This window comes from Drosophila tropicalis, unplaced genomic scaffold (genome assembly GCF_018151085.1).
Source record: "Drosophila tropicalis isolate 14030-0801.00 unplaced genomic scaffold, ASM1815108v1 contig_845, whole genome shotgun sequence".
Lineage (NCBI taxonomy): Eukaryota > Metazoa > Arthropoda > Insecta > Diptera > Drosophilidae > Drosophila > Drosophila tropicalis.
In genome coordinates this window covers 12,350,259-12,368,198 of record NW_027173338.1, presented here as the reverse complement: position 1 = coordinate 12,368,198, position 17,940 = coordinate 12,350,259, and the positions used below count along the sequence as shown (strand labels likewise).

General features: G+C 38.4%; 2 protein-coding genes and 1 long non-coding RNA gene across 5 annotated transcripts; 1 reads left to right on the top strand and 2 right to left on the bottom strand.

The window, feature by feature from the left end:
• Window positions 1-126: 126 nt before the first annotated feature.
• On the bottom strand, window positions 127-2,745 carry firl (firelighter). Of its 2 annotated transcripts, XM_068295592.1 has the most exons (5): window positions 2,636-2,745; window positions 1,644-1,762; window positions 1,147-1,300; window positions 917-1,071; window positions 127-853 (listed from the first exon to the last, which is right to left on the bottom strand). In XM_068295592.1, the coding sequence occupies exons 2-5, from the start codon at window positions 1,664-1,666 to the stop codon at window positions 229-231; spliced, it is 957 nt and encodes a 318-aa protein (XP_068151693.1). In that variant the 5' UTR covers window positions 1,667-1,762; window positions 2,636-2,745; the 3' UTR covers window positions 127-228. The 2 variants fall into 2 exon arrangements, with proteins under 2 accessions (XP_068151693.1, XP_068151692.1); XM_068295591.1 differs by lacking the exon at window positions 2,636-2,745 and having other exon boundaries at window positions 1,644-2,048.
• Window positions 2,746-4,440: 1,695 nt separating this feature from the next.
• On the top strand, window positions 4,441-6,456 carry LOC137581359 (probable cytochrome P450 28d1). The gene is made up of 6 exons (XM_068295588.1): window positions 4,441-4,682; window positions 4,747-4,885; window positions 4,939-5,046; window positions 5,104-5,734; window positions 5,799-6,068; window positions 6,133-6,456. The coding sequence occupies exons 1-6, from the start codon at window positions 4,489-4,491 to the stop codon at window positions 6,294-6,296; spliced, it is 1,506 nt and encodes a 501-aa protein (XP_068151689.1). The 5' UTR covers window positions 4,441-4,488; the 3' UTR covers window positions 6,297-6,456.
• A 6,451-nt stretch (window positions 6,457-12,907) lies between these two features.
• Window positions 12,908-13,798, bottom strand: LOC137581399 (uncharacterized). 2 transcript variants are annotated; one of them, XR_011033133.1, is made up of 2 exons: window positions 13,441-13,798; window positions 12,908-13,373 (listed from the first exon to the last, which is right to left on the bottom strand). It is a non-coding gene; the product is annotated as an uncharacterized lncRNA (long non-coding RNA). The 2 variants fall into 2 exon arrangements; XR_011033134.1 differs by having other exon boundaries at window positions 13,445-13,798.
• Between the last annotated feature and the right edge of the window lie 4,142 nt (window positions 13,799-17,940).

The following is a 17,940-nucleotide window of genomic DNA, read 5'->3' as shown; positions in this document are numbered from 1 at the left end:
TCCTTCTAGTCACAATTGAAATGAACTATGTGGTGTGGAATACATCCCAACAATTGCTCAGCATTATTACTGCGCTGTGACTGAGACAAATGTCGAAAGTTATAAATAACACAATAGAACCTGTCATTCTGTCAACGTTTCCATAATGTATTTCAAATTTACCTCAAGCTACAAACGACAATTAAACAAAAGTGTTTTCTTAACAGATAAGTACCGAAAAAATAAGCACTACTTTAAATCGGATTCCACACCAGAATCTATGTAATCTTTTAAAAGGCAGCCACATTGGTCTGGAAGCAGGCGGGTCCAATTATTGATATGCAACAGACTGCTGGGAATGGTTATTTCTAGACAATCCGATCTGTGGGCCTCCACTATACGTCTGGCGACATCTTTGGGATCCAAAAGTCCCAGAATAGACGGAAATTTCACTTTGGGATGCTTACACAACCCAGTATTGGTCATATAGGGGAATATTGTAGTTGTTTTGATAAGATTCTTAAAAGGACCCTCGCGCAATTCCTCATGGAGAGCCTCCATCATTCCACGAACAGCAAATTTGGTGGCACAATAGGGAACGAGATTCGACAGGCCCACGATTCCAGCTATTGAAGACAGACAAATTATATGACCACGATTTCGTTCCTTCATATGATCTAGGAATGCCTGTATAGTCCAGAATTGTGAGAACACATTTACATCAAACACCCTTTGAATTTCTTCCTCCGATTGTTGGTTTAATGGATGGGTGGGCATTATTCCAACATTGTTCACCAGCACTGAAATGGGGCCAATCTCAGTTTTAACACGATCCGCTAAGGCGAACACCTGGTCGCGTTTAGAAACATCACACCTGACAAAAAAAATATTCAATTAATATTAACACTTTTAGCATTTTAGGTTTCCAAAAGTATACATAAAACTGAAGACGGCTCCACCATTAAGACGTTTTGCCTTCTCTACCGTCTCCAAGTTGTTCTTTTCATTGATATCCAGACATATAACGGTACTACCCCATCCAGCATAGTGAAGGGCCAATTCCCGACCAATACCATGGCCAGTGCCTGTTATCTAAAAGCAAAAAAAGAAATGAAAAATAAGATGAAATCAATTTATTATATGTATGTAGGTACAATAGTTATTTACCAAAACAATTTCGTTACTGATATCCTTCAGTTTTTTTGGTAAAACGCATTGTAAAATTCTGAGTATCAACTCTAAAGAAACTTTTAAGAACAGTATTAGAAATTGTGAAACATCTTGTAGAACATCAAAAATTCGTTTCGAGGCTGTTGTTGTGCTGAAAGAGACAAAAACCATTAGGTTTCGGTTAACAATAACAGCAACAACAATAGTTGCAAATATTTGCCAAATGTTACAAAAGTCAATTGTTGTTTTTGTTTCATTTTAATAAATCTATTTGTATGCAATTTTTGATGGACTTTGCCATGTGTCATGTGTGCATTTTAAGCATAATGATTGGGGAGAAGGAGACTGGACTGCAGTTCAAGTATGGACAAAAACTCTTGGCCCAGTTCCTTTAGACGATAGCAATTAGTCGAGTAGAAGTTTTGTTGTTTTTTTTAGTTTATGTGGTACTTTAATTTTTTTGTATGATTATGCATAATACACATAATACTTACTGGATGATTTCGCGCTCTATCATTATAATGACTATGAACAATTGTTTGAGACTGGGTAAGTACGAGTATCTTTTGTTGGCTTCCTTATGAGGGGGGTCAAGCAGAACCAAACAATTAAGCTGCAATTTGCAATTTGTTTAATGAAATATTAATGTTAGTTTTCAGTTATGGCTAGTGTTTGGTTTTTTTTTCGGTTTCAGTTTCGCAGTAGTCGGAGCTAGGCCAGAGGGGTGCTTTAAGAGGAGACTTTTCCGTATTTGCGGTTTTCACAAAACCAACGAGGGAGGAAAATCCAACATTTCCACTTTCGTTTTCTTTTCGTTGCAGTAAAAATGAAAATTACGTGCACTTCAATGTGGCACACACACACACACACGCAATATGTTACGTTGAAAGGTGGAGAGAAGCTTGATTACGTTTGGCCAAATTGTTTAGGCGGCTTTTCTGTTAGACAACCTGCAACTAACTGAATGTGTCTCCGTTTTGTTTTGGCCATGGTTGCATTGTCTTTCTTCTTTTTCTCTCTCTCTCTTTCTCAGTCGGTGTCTCTCAATTTGTGGCCAATTCTCTTATGGTTGCTCTTGTTTAATGGCCAACCAACCACTTGATGGTTGCTGAATGGTTGGCTCTATTGCAATGAGGAAATTAAATGTTTGTTGCAAAACCAAACTATCTGCCACAATGTGCAACGTGGGTCTATCGAAAAGTTACTCGAAGTACAAGAAAATAAATATTTTGGTCTAAACATTAATTGTTTGGTAACTTTTCAGCTTTTAATCAAAATTTCTTAATATCTAGGCATTTGGATTTGTTTTGCTAAAAATGGATAGAAGAAATATTATTTATAAAAGCATTTAACGGTCAAAAGTTCAACTGGTTATCGCAAATGGATAGGTTTTTCCCCATCCACAAGTTTGAGCTTCCGCTACAAATAATAAGTGAAACTCCCTTTATTTCATGACAATTTCGTATTATTATCCATAGTTTTCTACCTTTAACTCAGTATTACACGTAAATGTTTGCTATATGAACCCAAATCACTAACTTCTCTTTGGCGATTTTTGTTCCCGACAACCGACAACCGTTGAGTCTCAGAGACCACGAGCAACTGATGTAACCTGCGGCACCATTGAAGCCCAAGTCTCCTCTGTCGCTCAGCTCACTGACAAGGCAGAGAGTCAAGACGAAATGAGACACACACAGAGAATAACAAAAAGCTCAAGTTAGAGGCATAGTTGCAAAACTGTTCATGATCAAGATCCTTGGTACGTATGAAACCAACAGGTTACCTTGAAAACATTCAAAACAAAACAAGCCACTCCTCCTACACCACCTACTCCAAAGTGGACGATGTATGACTACTTCATTAAGACAAATCACCGAGATGTGCCCACGTCTCGGGATCTTTTGTTGTGGCATGATTTACCGTTTTGCTGGGGGTTTGTGGTTTGTTTGCTGCTCTGTTGGATGTTGGATGAGTAAGCTCAAACTACAAGTTCAAGTTCAGAGTAAAAACAATTTAAAAAATACATATACTTACGTACATATGTATATACAATGTAGATATGTACATATCGGAAAGGGAAAGATGGAGAGAGAAAAACAAAACATGTAAATAAAATGATAAACTCCCCTAACCAGCTGCAGCTTTGTCCTTCAATGATAACCAGTATTTTTATACATTCGTAAACAATCGGGAGCATCAGCTTGTTAATGAACGGAAAGGATACGTATGAAAGGCATATATTTGTTGTTGTATACCTTTATACATTAATTAAATTAAGTTTACATGATGATTTCATTTACTAGGTAAAACTATTGTCTGAGGGAAAATGTTTACCTATTTTTAAAAGGGTATAAAATCTTCGACTTATTCAAAAGTTGACTGAATCATTCATTTCGCTTTTTGTTCTGAAAGTAACTTTTACTTTGTTCATTTAAGTAAGGTCAATTTTTTAAGGGCCGCCAATACTAAGATCAATCTCTGCCACAACATCACATATCTACATAATTTTTATCATTTTCTGTTTTACACTTTGGAACACTTGTACTTGCTGCAAAGTAGAAAAATAGAATTAAATTAATTGAAATTCGCCAATCGAATGTCGAAAACATTAATTTAAGTCTAACTTTTATTTTAATCTACTACAAGACAAGCAATATTGTATGAATAGGGCCGGTTTAACGGCTTTATACCTTCCTCAGAACAAATAAGAGAAACTTTAGTGGGTTTGCTTAGACAAATAACCCAAGAAAAAGCTTCATGACTTACAGGACTTGGATAAATACACCGAACCAATATTATTAATAAAATATTTTGAACCCTTGGAGATAGAGTCACTAAGAACTCAATTGATTATTGGGAATGACTATTGGGAAAACACGATAAAATGATAAAACTTCGCATGTCCGTACAAACATCTCTCCCCACAGCTTATTAGACCTATAACTTAAAATAGGTAAAAAGCTTTTACCGTCTTTTTTTCACAGTTTCAAATATTGAGTTTTTGGTGATAGGCTAGAACAATATAACAATTTGTCTTTGATAGATGCAGCGGTCGTGTTTCTATTGTTGACGATGAACAAAAATACGAAAATTATAATTAAGAATCCAATTACAATTGGAGAGATATACATCTTTGCTACAAACATTTTTAGAGGGTATTTAAGCTTCGACAAGAATCTCTGAGTCTCGCCGAACGATACACTATGTTGGTGTTGTAGTTTTATTGATTTAACAGGCAGCTGTAAACTATTCAATTGATAACAACTGCGCAGTTGCTACTGGGCTTATTTTCAGTTCGAGTTTGTTTGTCTTAGAGAACGCATCAGATTTTACTCAAAAATGTATACAATTGTTATTGTTTTATTTGCTTTTGGTTTACCGGTAACCGTGATCTATGCATTCCTTATTTGGAATTTCAACTACTGGAAAAGTCGTGGCATCAAAACTGCAGAATCCCGACCCTTTGTGGGCAGCTTCCCCAGCAAGTTCAACAAAAAAAGAAACTATGCATACGACATCGATGATATTTATCAGTACGTATGAAAAGTTGAAGGGCAAATTAATTTTCTATGTTGAAGAGGTGCACTTTTATTGCAGGAAATATAAGGCCACCGAGAATATTGTGGGTGTCATAAATACTCGAGTGCCGCAGCTGCTCATCACAAGTCCTGAATATGCTCATAAAATATTTGTCTCGGATTTCCGTAGCTTTCACGATAATGAAACTTCCAAATCTGTAAGTAGTTTTGACAAAATTAAACAAACAGAGGATAAAAATGTGCCATAAAGGTCAACAAAAATGTGGATACCATTTTGGGAAACAATCCTTTTGTATTAACGGGCGACGATTGGAAGGAGAGGCGAGCCGAGATTACACCTGGACTAAGTGCCAACAGAGTAAGATTCATACGACATATGTTTTTCTCATTCCCAAGGAAATCTCTTTCCGTGCAGGTCAGTGCTGTGTATCCTGTAACGCAAAACGTATGCCGTCAGTTTGTGGATTATATTAGGCGCCAACAACGCATTACCTCATCGGATGGCTTAAATGGCAAGGATGTGTGCCTCTGCTACACCACCGAGGTGGTGGCCAGTTGTGTCCTGGGGATTAGCGCCAAAAGTTTCACCGATAATCCCACTCCTTTGATGTCTATGACCAAACGTGTCTTTGAGCAGTCTTCAGCCTTATATTATTTTGCGATGGTCGCCAATCTTTGGCCATCGATAAGAAAATTCTATAATGTCAAACTGTTTGTCAGAGAAGTTGAGAAATTCTTTTTCGACTTGATGCAGCGATGCCTTGATCTGCGTCGTCAGGATCCAACGTTAGAAGATCGTCCTGATTTCCTTAATTATATGCTGCACTTGCAGGATAAGAAGGGTTTGAATACTTTAGAAGTGACTACGCATACGATGACATTTCTAACTGACGGGTTTGAGACAACGGCTCTAGTATTATCTCACGCACTGCTGCTCTTGGGACGTTATCCCGAGAAACAACAGAATCTTCGAGATGAAATAGGAAAGAATAATTTGACGTTTGAACAACTAAGTGCACTGCCCCTTCTAGATGCTTGTATAAATGGTTAATTTCCATATCAAAGCATTCGTTTGGCCATGTATTAATCCGATTTCTTTTAAACTTCCAGAAACCCTTCGCCTATTTCCCCCTCTTCTATCTGCCCGTAAAATAGTAACCAAAACCTATGAGTTCGTCAATAAAAATGGTGTCCGGGTACGTGTGGAACCTGGTGATGTTGTGATTATTCCAGTTCGTTCGTTACACTATGACCCAGAGTACTATGATGACCCTGAAGAATTCAAGCCCGAGCGTTTTTTGGACATTAACGGGGGTGTCCGCAAGTACAAAGATCAAGGTGTCTACTTTGGTTTTGGTGACGGGCCGAGAGTTTGTCCTGGTAAGAAATTCATCCACAATTTAATTAATTACATTGTCATTTATTTTGCTGTTTCATTTAAAAGGTATGCGTTTTGCATTGACACAAGTGAAGGCAGCATTGGTGGAAATTTTACAGAATTTCAACATAAAAGTTAATCCAAAGACCCGCAAGGATAATGCCTTACATAATACTTATTTTATGGCCATGCTGAAGGATGGGATTTGGTTGAACTTTGAAGCTATCTAATGCATTTAAGTATGCATTAATCTATGAGCAGAAATTAGCATGATTTAAAGTTTAAACATTTACAAGGACATTTCTACTATTATTACATTTTTAAACACCTTTTCTTTGTAGGGAAAGGTTACTTTAGCTTATGGATTCAAATAATTGCAAAATGTTCGCATTCGTTTTCTTTTAAGTTGTTTTAATAAGGAGTTTCAATATGTGGACAATTGAGTGAAATTTGGGCCACATTGCCCCTTAGCTCGCTGGGACCTGCATATTGCTGCTCCTGTACGATATACTCGTCCTTGATGATCTCATTCTGCTCCAGATTTGGTACGTCCTTTTGACAGAAATGTTCATAACTTTTTTGTAGATTTGGCCCACTCTTCCCATTGTGGTCAAATCTTTTGAGGCAATCCTTAATGATGAAGGCCAGGTCCTGGTTGACCTCATTCGTTTTCCCGTTGCTCCAGGAATATAGACATAGACACCAAGGATTCGCTTGGACACCTGCTAATTCTGCACATCGCCGTCATTATGAAAGGTACAAGCAATGTGTTTGTTTACGTTTTTTGTAAACAAAACAATTCTAGTGGTGGTTGTCTAGTAACTTGAAAATCGATTGTTTTGGCCTGTTATCGGAATATGAAAAATGATCGAAAAATTAATAAGGTTAGTCGACTTATAAATACCCATTGGCTTGGTTACCGATGTGAAAATCATTTTTCGTTCGATGACAAAAGTCAGGTCACTCTTGAAGGAAGACTTATATTCTGCTAGGAAATCTAAATGGTTTTATAAGCAAATCCCGCACACAGAGACTTACGGCCGACAATGTAAAGTTTGGTGTTTACCAAGGAAACTTCGATAGCTAGAATTAACAATTTTAGTAAGTAGGCTTGTACGTATTTGCAGATCAATATAATTTTAGTCTTCCTATGCGCCTATTTAATGGGACTTCAAAACAATTTTCATAACTTTTACAAAATGCTTTTAATGATCAAACTATCCCACGATACCCTACCCAAGTCAAATATCGAGCAAATGAGTCGAACATCAAACAAGTGAGTGGAACATAGAGAAAATGAGTGGAACATAGAAAAAATGGGTCGAACTTTGAGCAAATGAGCCGAACATCGAACAAGCTGGGAGCTCCTATCGATAGTTTTCACATACATATATTGAAATTCAATTGTTTTCTCCATTATTTGGCGGTTACTTTTTGGAAATTTCCTTGGACATGGCCTTTTCTAGTGTGTTCATTGGATAAATTAAATCAGGGACACATTTGTTTATGTCATTTTAGAATACTATTTTAGACTCATTTAGATTTGTTTAATAATTAAATATGCAATAAATTGGTGTGGTCTTATTTATACACAGGCAACTAAACTCGCGATTTTGATACACAAAGGACTATACGTCAATTGCTTGATGCTGAGATGGTAGGTAGGGTTGAGAGGTACTGAAAGTGCAAAAATATTTTCACGGCAAGGACTACACTATTGCCTTGATGATCAGAACCCAACGTGGATTTCCCCTACCTCTGCGGTTACGCTTTCACCACGAAACCCAAAAGCAAAGCTCCACTTTCAATTGTTGGAATCGCTGAGGGTGTAGGCAAAAGAAGGGTGGAGTAGGCACACGGATTTATCTTTTTTTCTTTTTTTTTTCTGTGATAGCGGACAATGACTAAATTTGGCTCCGAGAAAAAGCCGTGCCCCAATACGAGATTTCTCTTTGTCGAATCTGAATGCATTTCATTGCTCCGCCGAAAATTGCCGGAAAAACACATGGCAGCTGCAAAACTGAATAGAACATGGACATGGGGACTTAACGTGCCTAGCGTACGGCACCCACACACAGACACAGAATGCGTTTGTGGCCTTTGTGGATGATGGGTGATGGGTGACTGCCGACACTAGCGAGGACTGAAGCTGATGCTTCTGTATTTTTAAGTCCACCACTAAATACAAACGAAAGCACTCAAGCACAAGTTGCCCACGATTGGGATCGTGTATCGACACAACAACAACAGGAGCACCAACAACAAAAAGTACACACACACAGAAACCTTTTGCCAATAACGAAAAGCGGCCTAAACACACTGCTGACCAGGTTGAGATGCAGAGACAGAACCAAATCTGAACCCGGAGCACCCATCATAGTACAAATGGAATTTGCGATTTTGATTGCGAATCGAAATAGATTTTGTGGTATTTGGCAAGCAGTGCGAAACAAGTGATCCCCCCTACCCATCTCACTCACCCTGTTTTGCGCTGTCCCTGTATTCATTTGTTACTTTGAAATGGCCTAGGACAACATTGCGTATACGCGTGTTATTCAGTCTGTTGATTGATTCAGCTTTTCACTACGGCTTTTTACACGCCTTTACATTTTGCTTTATTTTTTGGTTCCACTGAATTTTTAGTTTTTCTTTTCTAGGTTTTGGTCTGGAATTTGATTGCGTTGACCAAATTTCAGTTTTTTCATGATTAAGCATAGACCAGGAAAAATTGTAAACTACTTTACAGAAATGAACTTACAAGAAATTAAATCTATAGTAAATGAGTCAAATTCCCAATCAATCTGTACTGATATCCCTCATAACAACATCTCTTGGGTTTCGGGTTACCATTCAAGTGAATGGTAGTAGAAGTCTACTTAACATAAATTTCCTCCCACATTTGTGATTTTTTGTGCAGAGAAACATAATCAGGCGAAGCTAACAAAATTTTTGCAAAACAAAAATCTGTCAAAGTCACGCTCTTTTTTTGAGGCCTCAGGCAGCAAAGCACATTAGCCAAAGAAAAAAAAAACTAAAGGATAAAGTATTCCCATCGACATCCACATGTCAACCAAGAATATCCTCCAGGCGCACTCAGTTTGGCATTGTCGTCATATCATCATCCTCAGCATCATTCCCAGCGTCCTCATCATCATGAACAATAAAAAAAAAACCAAGCAGAGAAGAAGAAACGAGTTTGAGTCTTGAGGAAATCTGATACTCTACCCATTTACCCCGCCACCCAACAGCCTTCTCCCTAAGTTCTGCGCCCTGAACCCACTCCACCGATAAGAAAAACGTCAAACTTTTCTTTTCGTTTACGTTTTTTTTTTATTTCTTCTGTTCGGCTGAAAAATGTGTGTTTGAAAAATCACTAAAGGATAACTGAAAGGATTCCCCTAAGGGTATTTCGCGTGAGCAAGTGATTTGTTTACGAATTTACATACAAACATATTGAGAGGTGTAGGGGATGTGGGTGGGATATCCATCCATCTACCTACCACACCACATTCCCAGGGTGTTTTCCAACTCGTTGAACAAGAGTAGCGGCAGCATCAGAGGTAGTTCTTCCCCCACATTACAGACACACTGATCCCTCCAAGGGGTTGGGGAGGTGTGGCGCAATGGAGGGCAATAATTTTGCATAAAAAGTAACCAAAATTGAATTTAAGCATAAAATTGAATCTATCGCTACGAGAGGTAAGCCATGGGTCGGCGTTAAGTGGCAAATTCAATTTTCACAATGTATGGTGACATTTATGAGACGCCATTTTCGTGTATCGATTTCTGCGCCCAACCACAGGCAGCGACATCATCGTCATCATCATCATTAACCCATGCGACACCCCTTGTTACCCGTCCACCAATCAACCGAATAGTAAATAATGTAATTTATGAATTACAATTAAAAATACACATGAGTCTGTCTTCAATGCTAGTCCTAGTCGTAGTCCTGGTCCACACCCTGTGTCAATGGGGGGTGGTCCATGCTCCGGTCATCATTTCTACAGCTGGTGTAATAAAACTCCCCATTTGGTCATTTGGCAATTATCCCGATAAATTAGCAGCCAGACAGCAGCCCACAGCATCCAAACTAAGCGGACAGAAGCGTCATTCACCACCACTCACTCCCACCGATGTACGCATCCTGTTTTTCATATACCCAGAAATGTGTGAGATGTTTAGGGCACCGAAAGTATTGAAGATTTTTTTGTTTTGTCTTTTTACAATCATAAATATTACTTAATCCGGATTTAAATCAAAATTCATTATTTGTTGCATACTTTTGTGAGTTCATGAATTTCACAGATTACATTTTTCCATCTATTTGTGGATTTATTAGATTTGCCAATGGCAATTTCTTGATTCATAAATGTATGACATCATATTTAAAGTGGAACCGCAAGAATAATTTGACCATGGAGGAATTCAAGCATTGGAAAAGAAAAAATGAGTCAAAATTAGAGAAGAGAAGAGAGTGGGGTTTGTTGGCCAACATTGTTATACAAATACAAACAAACATGGCGAAACAACGAGCGAGAACGAATCAAAGAGACCAGCTTGACCAATGCCCAAGATGCTCGACCAGAGTGAGATACCATAAGGAAGCAAGTGAGCGAGAGAGAAAAAATCAGAAGGACACAAAGTGTGAGAGAGAGAAGAAAATTATGAAGCTGAAGGAGCATGACGACGACGACCTGTGGCCGCCACAAAAAGCAAAAAAGAACCGTGTGGCTTCTGCTCGGCAAAAATAAATCGCTGGAAACCGCCCCAAGTTGAGCGAGCAAGCGAGCCAGCATGACCACTCGCCCCCAAAGCAGAAATAAAAAAATTGAATGAAATATTTTTATAGCTAGAAAGAGACAGTGAACTGAAAAAAAAAGGAATAAGACAGGAAGATGGAGCAAGGATATTGATGGGCGGCAAGCGATGGAGAGAGGTGGGGAAGAGGAAGTTTGCTTATCAAATATGAAGGAGCAGAATGTGGGTCGGGCCTGAAACTGGACCTGGGCCTGGGCATCATAAAAGCCGCACCTAAGGGTAGTTATGTGAAAAGTTTTACTGCGACAGGTAGGTCACCCACACAAACTACCAACCTACATATATATATATGTATATGTGTGTGTGTGCGTACCTCTGTGCTTCTCCACCTCCATTTTGGTTTTCTATATCCTCCTCTTTGCCTTTATGTATCTTACATATATTCCTTTTGTAGTCATAAAATGGCATATTGTGTGTAGTGTGTGTGTGTGTGTGGGGGGGGGTAGGAGAGATGTCCGAAAGGGGGAGGCTGCACACACGTGCGGATAATAAAAAATGTTTTACTTTTCAATCGACCAATAATACGGCATTCAATGGACGTGTGGACCTTCAGATACACACAAATACACACACAAACTCACACATGTATAACCCGTAGTTCAATCATCGTTAAAAAGAATTTCATTTTGAAAAATGCCAGAACTTCAATAAATTATATTGCCAGGGACAAGAACAGGAACAGGGAACTTGGGATGCTTGTGCTTCCCTCTCGTTTGGTTAGTTCGGTTTGGAATTTTTCTCGACTTGCTGGCACCTTTCGCTATCATAACCACAATACAAAGAAAAGAATGTATATACGTTTAGGTAGAGCTGGACAGGTGAATCGGGTCACCGCAGTCGCCGCCGTTCCCAGCCATTGTCCATTCCCCGTGTCCGTGTGGACCGTGTGCCTGTGAGTTTAAAATCGGAGTCTGAGTCCGAGGGACGAGCCAATGGCATTTTGAAGCTTTAGCTTCTCCACTTGCCCGCTCGATGGTTATTGGTTCGCGTTGCAATAATATAATATACACACCGACACAAACACACACACACACACATACACTCACACTCATGCATATACATACATTGTGAAATAAAAATTGCCCCAACGTCAGAAAAAAATTGTGGGAAAGAGCAACAAAAAAAAAACAACCAAGTAGAAATGAAGTGGAGGAGGAAAAAGATTTTCCTTAACTTTGTTGCAACGCAGCGACATTTTGCTGCGTTGTCTCCCTCTCCTTCCCCACCTGTCCTGGGAATGGCCATCCCTCGTCTGCTTTTTCCCATTCTTCTTTCCTAGATTTGCAGAGTTTCTTCTGCATTTCCCTGACTGAAATGGCTCCTGCTATTGTCATAATGACGCGCATTCCTGGGCGTTTGCTTGCGCCACTATTATTGATTGCAGCTACTTTTGTGTTCATTTTCCTTTTTTCGGTTTTTACAACATTTGCTAATTAAGTCATTGAGGTTCTCCAAAGAGGCAAATGGTCAGGTGGCAATGACACTGAAAAAAATACTCAGTTAAAACTCTGGCCAAAGTGACTTTGCATAAGTTTTAGATTACTTTACCAGTTAATAATGTTTACTTAAATTAGAATACAACTAACACGAAAAGGCCAATAATTAGGTCTTATTAAGGTTCTGTAACATCTGAGTCTATCTATGATAGAACTTACTTGAATGATATAAATAAAGAACCTTTCCCTCACATATCCCTAAAACTTCCTTATAAGAATTGTTTGTTTGTGTGTGTGTGCTTTAGTTACGAATTTTAGCAATTTTTGCTTATATTTTTTTTGTGTCGGCTAGTTTCGTTTGGCCAATTTATTTGAGCCATTAAAATTGTATGATAAAGCGAGGCCATTAATTGTGTTGCTTAATTTTCGTTTTAACGCATTTTATCAAGCCCAGCCCCATGCCAACACACACGAACAAAGAAGGTCGGACAATAAAGGAAGAAGCTCAACTTTCGGAGGAACATTTTTCTACATCCCCTTACCCCCTGGGCGTCTGGCTGCTCCGTGGCTAAAAGTGGATGATGTTTTAGTTCGTCTAATGTGTTTTTATTTGTAGCAAAAACGTAAAAGACCAAAAGAACAAAAAAAATCGATGTATACTATAGATAGACCTTAGGCAGAGGAACCCACTGGGCGCTGGTAACGGGAATGGGAAGGGTCTCATATTGTTTGTCTAATTGCGGTGTTCCAAATAGCAAAGCGTTCGAGATGTGATTGAAAAGTTGGATCCCTTTCCAATGATATACTTCTTGCATAAAATCTAATTTCGGGCAGTAATGTTGTGGAAACAGTAAATATCACATTATACTTAAATTTTTATAAGAAACAATATTCAAAGAGCAATTACGTGACATGATCTAACAAGGTAATTAAATTACTCTGATCCGGTTTAAGTCTTCGGCATTTTAATTGTCCATAACTAACGCTTTAGTGTAGCATACTTTTTGGCTGTCGTCACAAGAAACCCTCGCCAATATAGGCAGTAGCTATCTAGCATAAATTGAATTTCATAAAGGATACTTTTATGTCCATTATATATTTACACACACATACATACATACATGCACACAGGAAGGCATTGACCACTGATGAAACACATAAGGAAAAGGGAGACTGACTCCTTCTTTGGATGTTCGTCTTAACGTCTTGCCATGACTATATATATTTGTATATACCAATAAGTATATATTTCCCCATATACATACGTGCGTCTAAATACATATATAGGTATTTACCCATACAATTCATGGGTTGAGGGTATATATGATTTTTATTGTTATTGTTTTGTCCTTTTATGATGTTGCACGTATCGCAGTAACTTTGCCTCGCATGTCTGTTGCTTTCTCGTTCTTTCTCTCTGCCTTTCGCGTGTTTGTGTGACTGTGTGTGCTAAGATAAATACACAACATATAGAAGAAAAATCGAAAGGAAAATGGAAAAAATGAAACAATAACAAAGCTTGCTTGGTGGGGGGTGTTCATCTCACCCATTCTCCACCCATACCCATTCTATTTATACATACATATATATTTGTGTGTGCATGTATGTGTATGATTCTGTCTGTATATGGTTATAATTGGGTGGCATTCACCGACTTCGAGAGACTGCGAGGGGTGACTTGTGTGTGCGTTTTCCCTGGGTTTTTCACCCCCAAAAAATAAAATAAAATGCTGCCTGCCCCCCCCTTGTCTTCTGCTGTCCCGTTTTCCTTTCCACTTTGTTGATTTAAGCGTTGATATCGTAGTCGTCGACGTCGTCGTCGTCGTCGTGGGCTCATGTTGTGTGTGGGTGAATGTGTGTGCGTGTGTTTTTAAGGCCTGCTCGAAGTTTGCTGACGAGTTTCCTTTTCAGCCTGTGTGTTTGTGGTTGTAATTTGGCCGCCACAACAGCAACAACAAGAAGTATTCCTCCAACTGACTCGGGGGTTTTTCTTTACCATTTTTTGGGTATCCTTAGTTAGAGGTATATGAAAGTTTATGGATTATGATATACACATAACTTGATGTAATAACCACAGCCTATGGCCTACAGGGGTACGTAAATGGTGGGCGTAACACTCGCTGCTGATTGGTTGACCGGAATTCATAATTCTTGTAACCACAATACAATAACCATTAGTTTTTCGATTTTCACAGGACAAAAATGGCGTTAGCTTAGGATGGAAAGTAACTAACATATATAGGATTAGGTTTAAGGACTTAGCTAGTATTTGATGTGTATTTGGCAAACTAACAATTTAGTATTAATGACCTATTAATTTTCCTATTTCTTCTAATTTTGCCTGTACCCAATAATATTTCATAGCTTTACTTGTCACACGATCTGTGAGTATGAAAGAAGACTACCATTTCAATTTTATTGTGTTTGCCTTTAGTGTTTCCAATTTCCCAAACAACTCACGGCCCCCCGCATTTTGTTTTAATACAGACTTTGCTCAGCTCTCACTTGGTTCTCGATTCCCATTTTTGTTATATTTTTTTAGTCTCGTTTTTGAACTGGACATTGCTTGGCTCTCTGTGTGTGTGTGTATGTGGGGATGTGTGTATGAATCTGCTATTTTCGTTCTTCGTTTACTTTTTACTCTTTTTTTTTTTTTGCTTCCGGTAGTTTTTCAGCATTTTGTACGGAAAAAAGTAGATTTATTATAAACTGCTCACAAACGAAAGAGGGAGACAGAAAGTTCTACATAAAGTAGATAGAAAGAAGTTGGTATGTGTGAGAAAGTTTACTACGTGCACTCTTATGCCGAAAAAACGTGACTCGATACACGAAAGCTTGCACATGAGTTTCCATTTGGTATATATTGTATATAATTACATATTGTATGTGTATATGTATGTATGTCTTAAGTCGGGTAAAGCTGAGCTGAGGAGTTTGTTCGGAAGGTGCAAGAAGATCTTTGGTTAGTATATAAAACTATGTAGACGGTACGATCTATACGAAATAATTAAAAAATATATATATATTTTTTAAAGTCTTCTTCAGAACAAACTCACTTAAACCATCTATAAGGTTTATCCTTTTTCTATTTCTGATACTATAATAAGAAAGTACATCCATATGTAAAGTTGTGATCCAAAAAAGTATGCTATACAAATTATTTCCCATACAGCAGAGGAATTTATGCTAGATTTCAAGGTAAACCTTAATTCGAATGAAACAGGTGAGCAAAATATTTTTATATCCATTTCTCTATGTGTCTAACTTGCCGTTTCCCAGTTTTTTTTTTCGAATTTTTTTCACATTTTTATGGCAAGGAAAGAGAGGAAAAGGCCAACGCTGCAAAAACAAATTCGCCGCAAAACTAAATGTGTTTGTGGCGTTTGATAGCGTCTCCCCATTCCCCTTAATTCAGCGCTCTTTGGCCCAAGGTGAGAAACGCGACTCGCCAAACGAAGCGATAGAAGTAAATGGGGAAAAAAACTGAGAACGAGAAAGAAAAAGAGCAAAGAAGAAAACAAAATTAATTTTATCCTTTCCATTTCCGTTGTTGCGTGTGCGGTTTCTCATGCTCTCTCTGTCTCTCCGAGTCTAAGTTTAGGTGTGTGGGTTCTCTTCTCTGGGTGGTTTTCATTTCCATCATTTTCAGGGTTTTCCTGTTCTTCTATACATAGTTTCGTTCTGTTTTTTTTTTTCCTCTCATTTTTTGTTGTCTTTTGTTATAAATCTTGAGGTTGAGCACTCGACTGAACGCCATTTTTTATTTTTCACCTTCTCCTTTCACGGCATTGTCTACTTACAGAACGTGTGCACCGCTGAGTGGTGCTTATTTTTCAATACTGTCAGTTCTCTCTGGTCAGAAAATGTCGCTGGGGAGCGCACGCTATAGTGGGAGAGATGGTACTGACCAGACAGCTATCCTTAACTCAGATTGCCCAAACAAAAAAAACAAAACAGAAAAATCGGATAGCAAAAAGAGAAAGAACGAGGTTTGCACATATGTACAAGGATATGCTTTATATGCGAAATAATTTATAAAAGACTAAAATGAAATGGACTCAGTAAAAGGGTTTTTTCCAATAATTTATCCTTTTTTGGGGAGAAAACTACTCCTAGTAGGTGAACGGGGGGGTGTAGAGTGTAATCGAATCGGATTTACCTAAGCAGCTTCTAAGAGAAAGTCAAACAATTTTGTTTTTGATATTTAAAAAAGACTTTATTAACATTACGCCATAATTTAAAGGTTCCATACCCCAATCATTATGGTAGTCATTCAGCTTCATTCCTTCATTTCTTGCGTTGTCTCGCATCTTTATTTGTTTGACTGTCAGGCAACGTCGTCTCATCATTAAACCTTTTCGTCAGACAAACTTCACCCTTACGCCTGCCACCATAATGAAAGGCATAAAATTATGTGAGCAATGCTAAAATTTTAATTCCAAATTTGATTCTGGCTGGAAAAAGCAAGACTTTTGCTCATTTCCACCCACTTTAGCTCACTCTCGATGGAGACTACAGAAGGCGTTACGCTATCGCGACAAAGACATCTTGAATCTGGAGCCACCATCTTCACCCCAAAGGCATCTCTGTTCGGGAGGAGAGATATTTTTCGTGCTGCCTTATGCCGAAAATGACATCAAAAGTGCCAACTGAATGGGGCGAGAGTGAAGGCGGCGACGGGGACAAGGTTGAATGTCTAGGCAAAAGGTTCATTGCGGTGGTATGAAGAAATGTCTACGGATTGCTGCTGGAACAAACTAACGGACGGATGGATAGGAATGGCTGAACGGGTTACTGCTATCTTCTTCATAATGACTTTGAAGTGTCAAACAAATTTTCCGTCTTTTGGATTTGCGCTTGTCTCTTGCAAGGTAAAAATTAAAATTGTTTTATTTTATTTGTTGCTACTTTTCGTTTTTCTGTGATGAAGATATAATTATAATTTAATTGAAATGAAATTGCTGTACCAAAAAGTGTCATGTATATGCAAAACTTGAGGATTGTTTCGAAGGGTTCCTTTTTGGGTAAAAAAAACGACAGGCTTAGTTTTTGGTACAAATTGACTTTTATGCTGTAACGGAAATTTCTTGTAAAATAAACTATTCTGTTGTTGGTTTTTCTTACAGAATTTAATATGCCGTGCAGGCAGCCAAAAGTTGCCAAAGTTGAGTTCTTCATGAAGTTGTTTGGTAAGAACAAAAAGAATGATACGAAAATAACCAGAGGGCTAGCTGCCATAAGCCCAGAAAACTTCAGCCCAGGTCACTCTGTCCAGGGAAAATCAATTTAATTTTTCCTTTTTTTTATGTGTGTGTATGTTTGTCCTCATGTTCATCGAAAGCCATGGGAAAACATGAGAACGAGACTACCGCTGGAGGGGGGGTTTCGCCCGAGGTGGAAATTTCACTTAAGTCACTTTGAACTTGCTTTTTGTGAGAGAAAGTTAAGTTACTGGCTAGTTCTTAGCCTTTTCTTTGTGTCTCTGGGGGAGTGACCATTAGTTTGGCATATTTACATTTCCTCCATTTGTATGATGTGGCGACATTTACCAACCCAACTGTTCCTCCTGCCCGCTGTCTGGCCTCAAGTTCCCTGAAGTTTTACTGAATTTTTGATG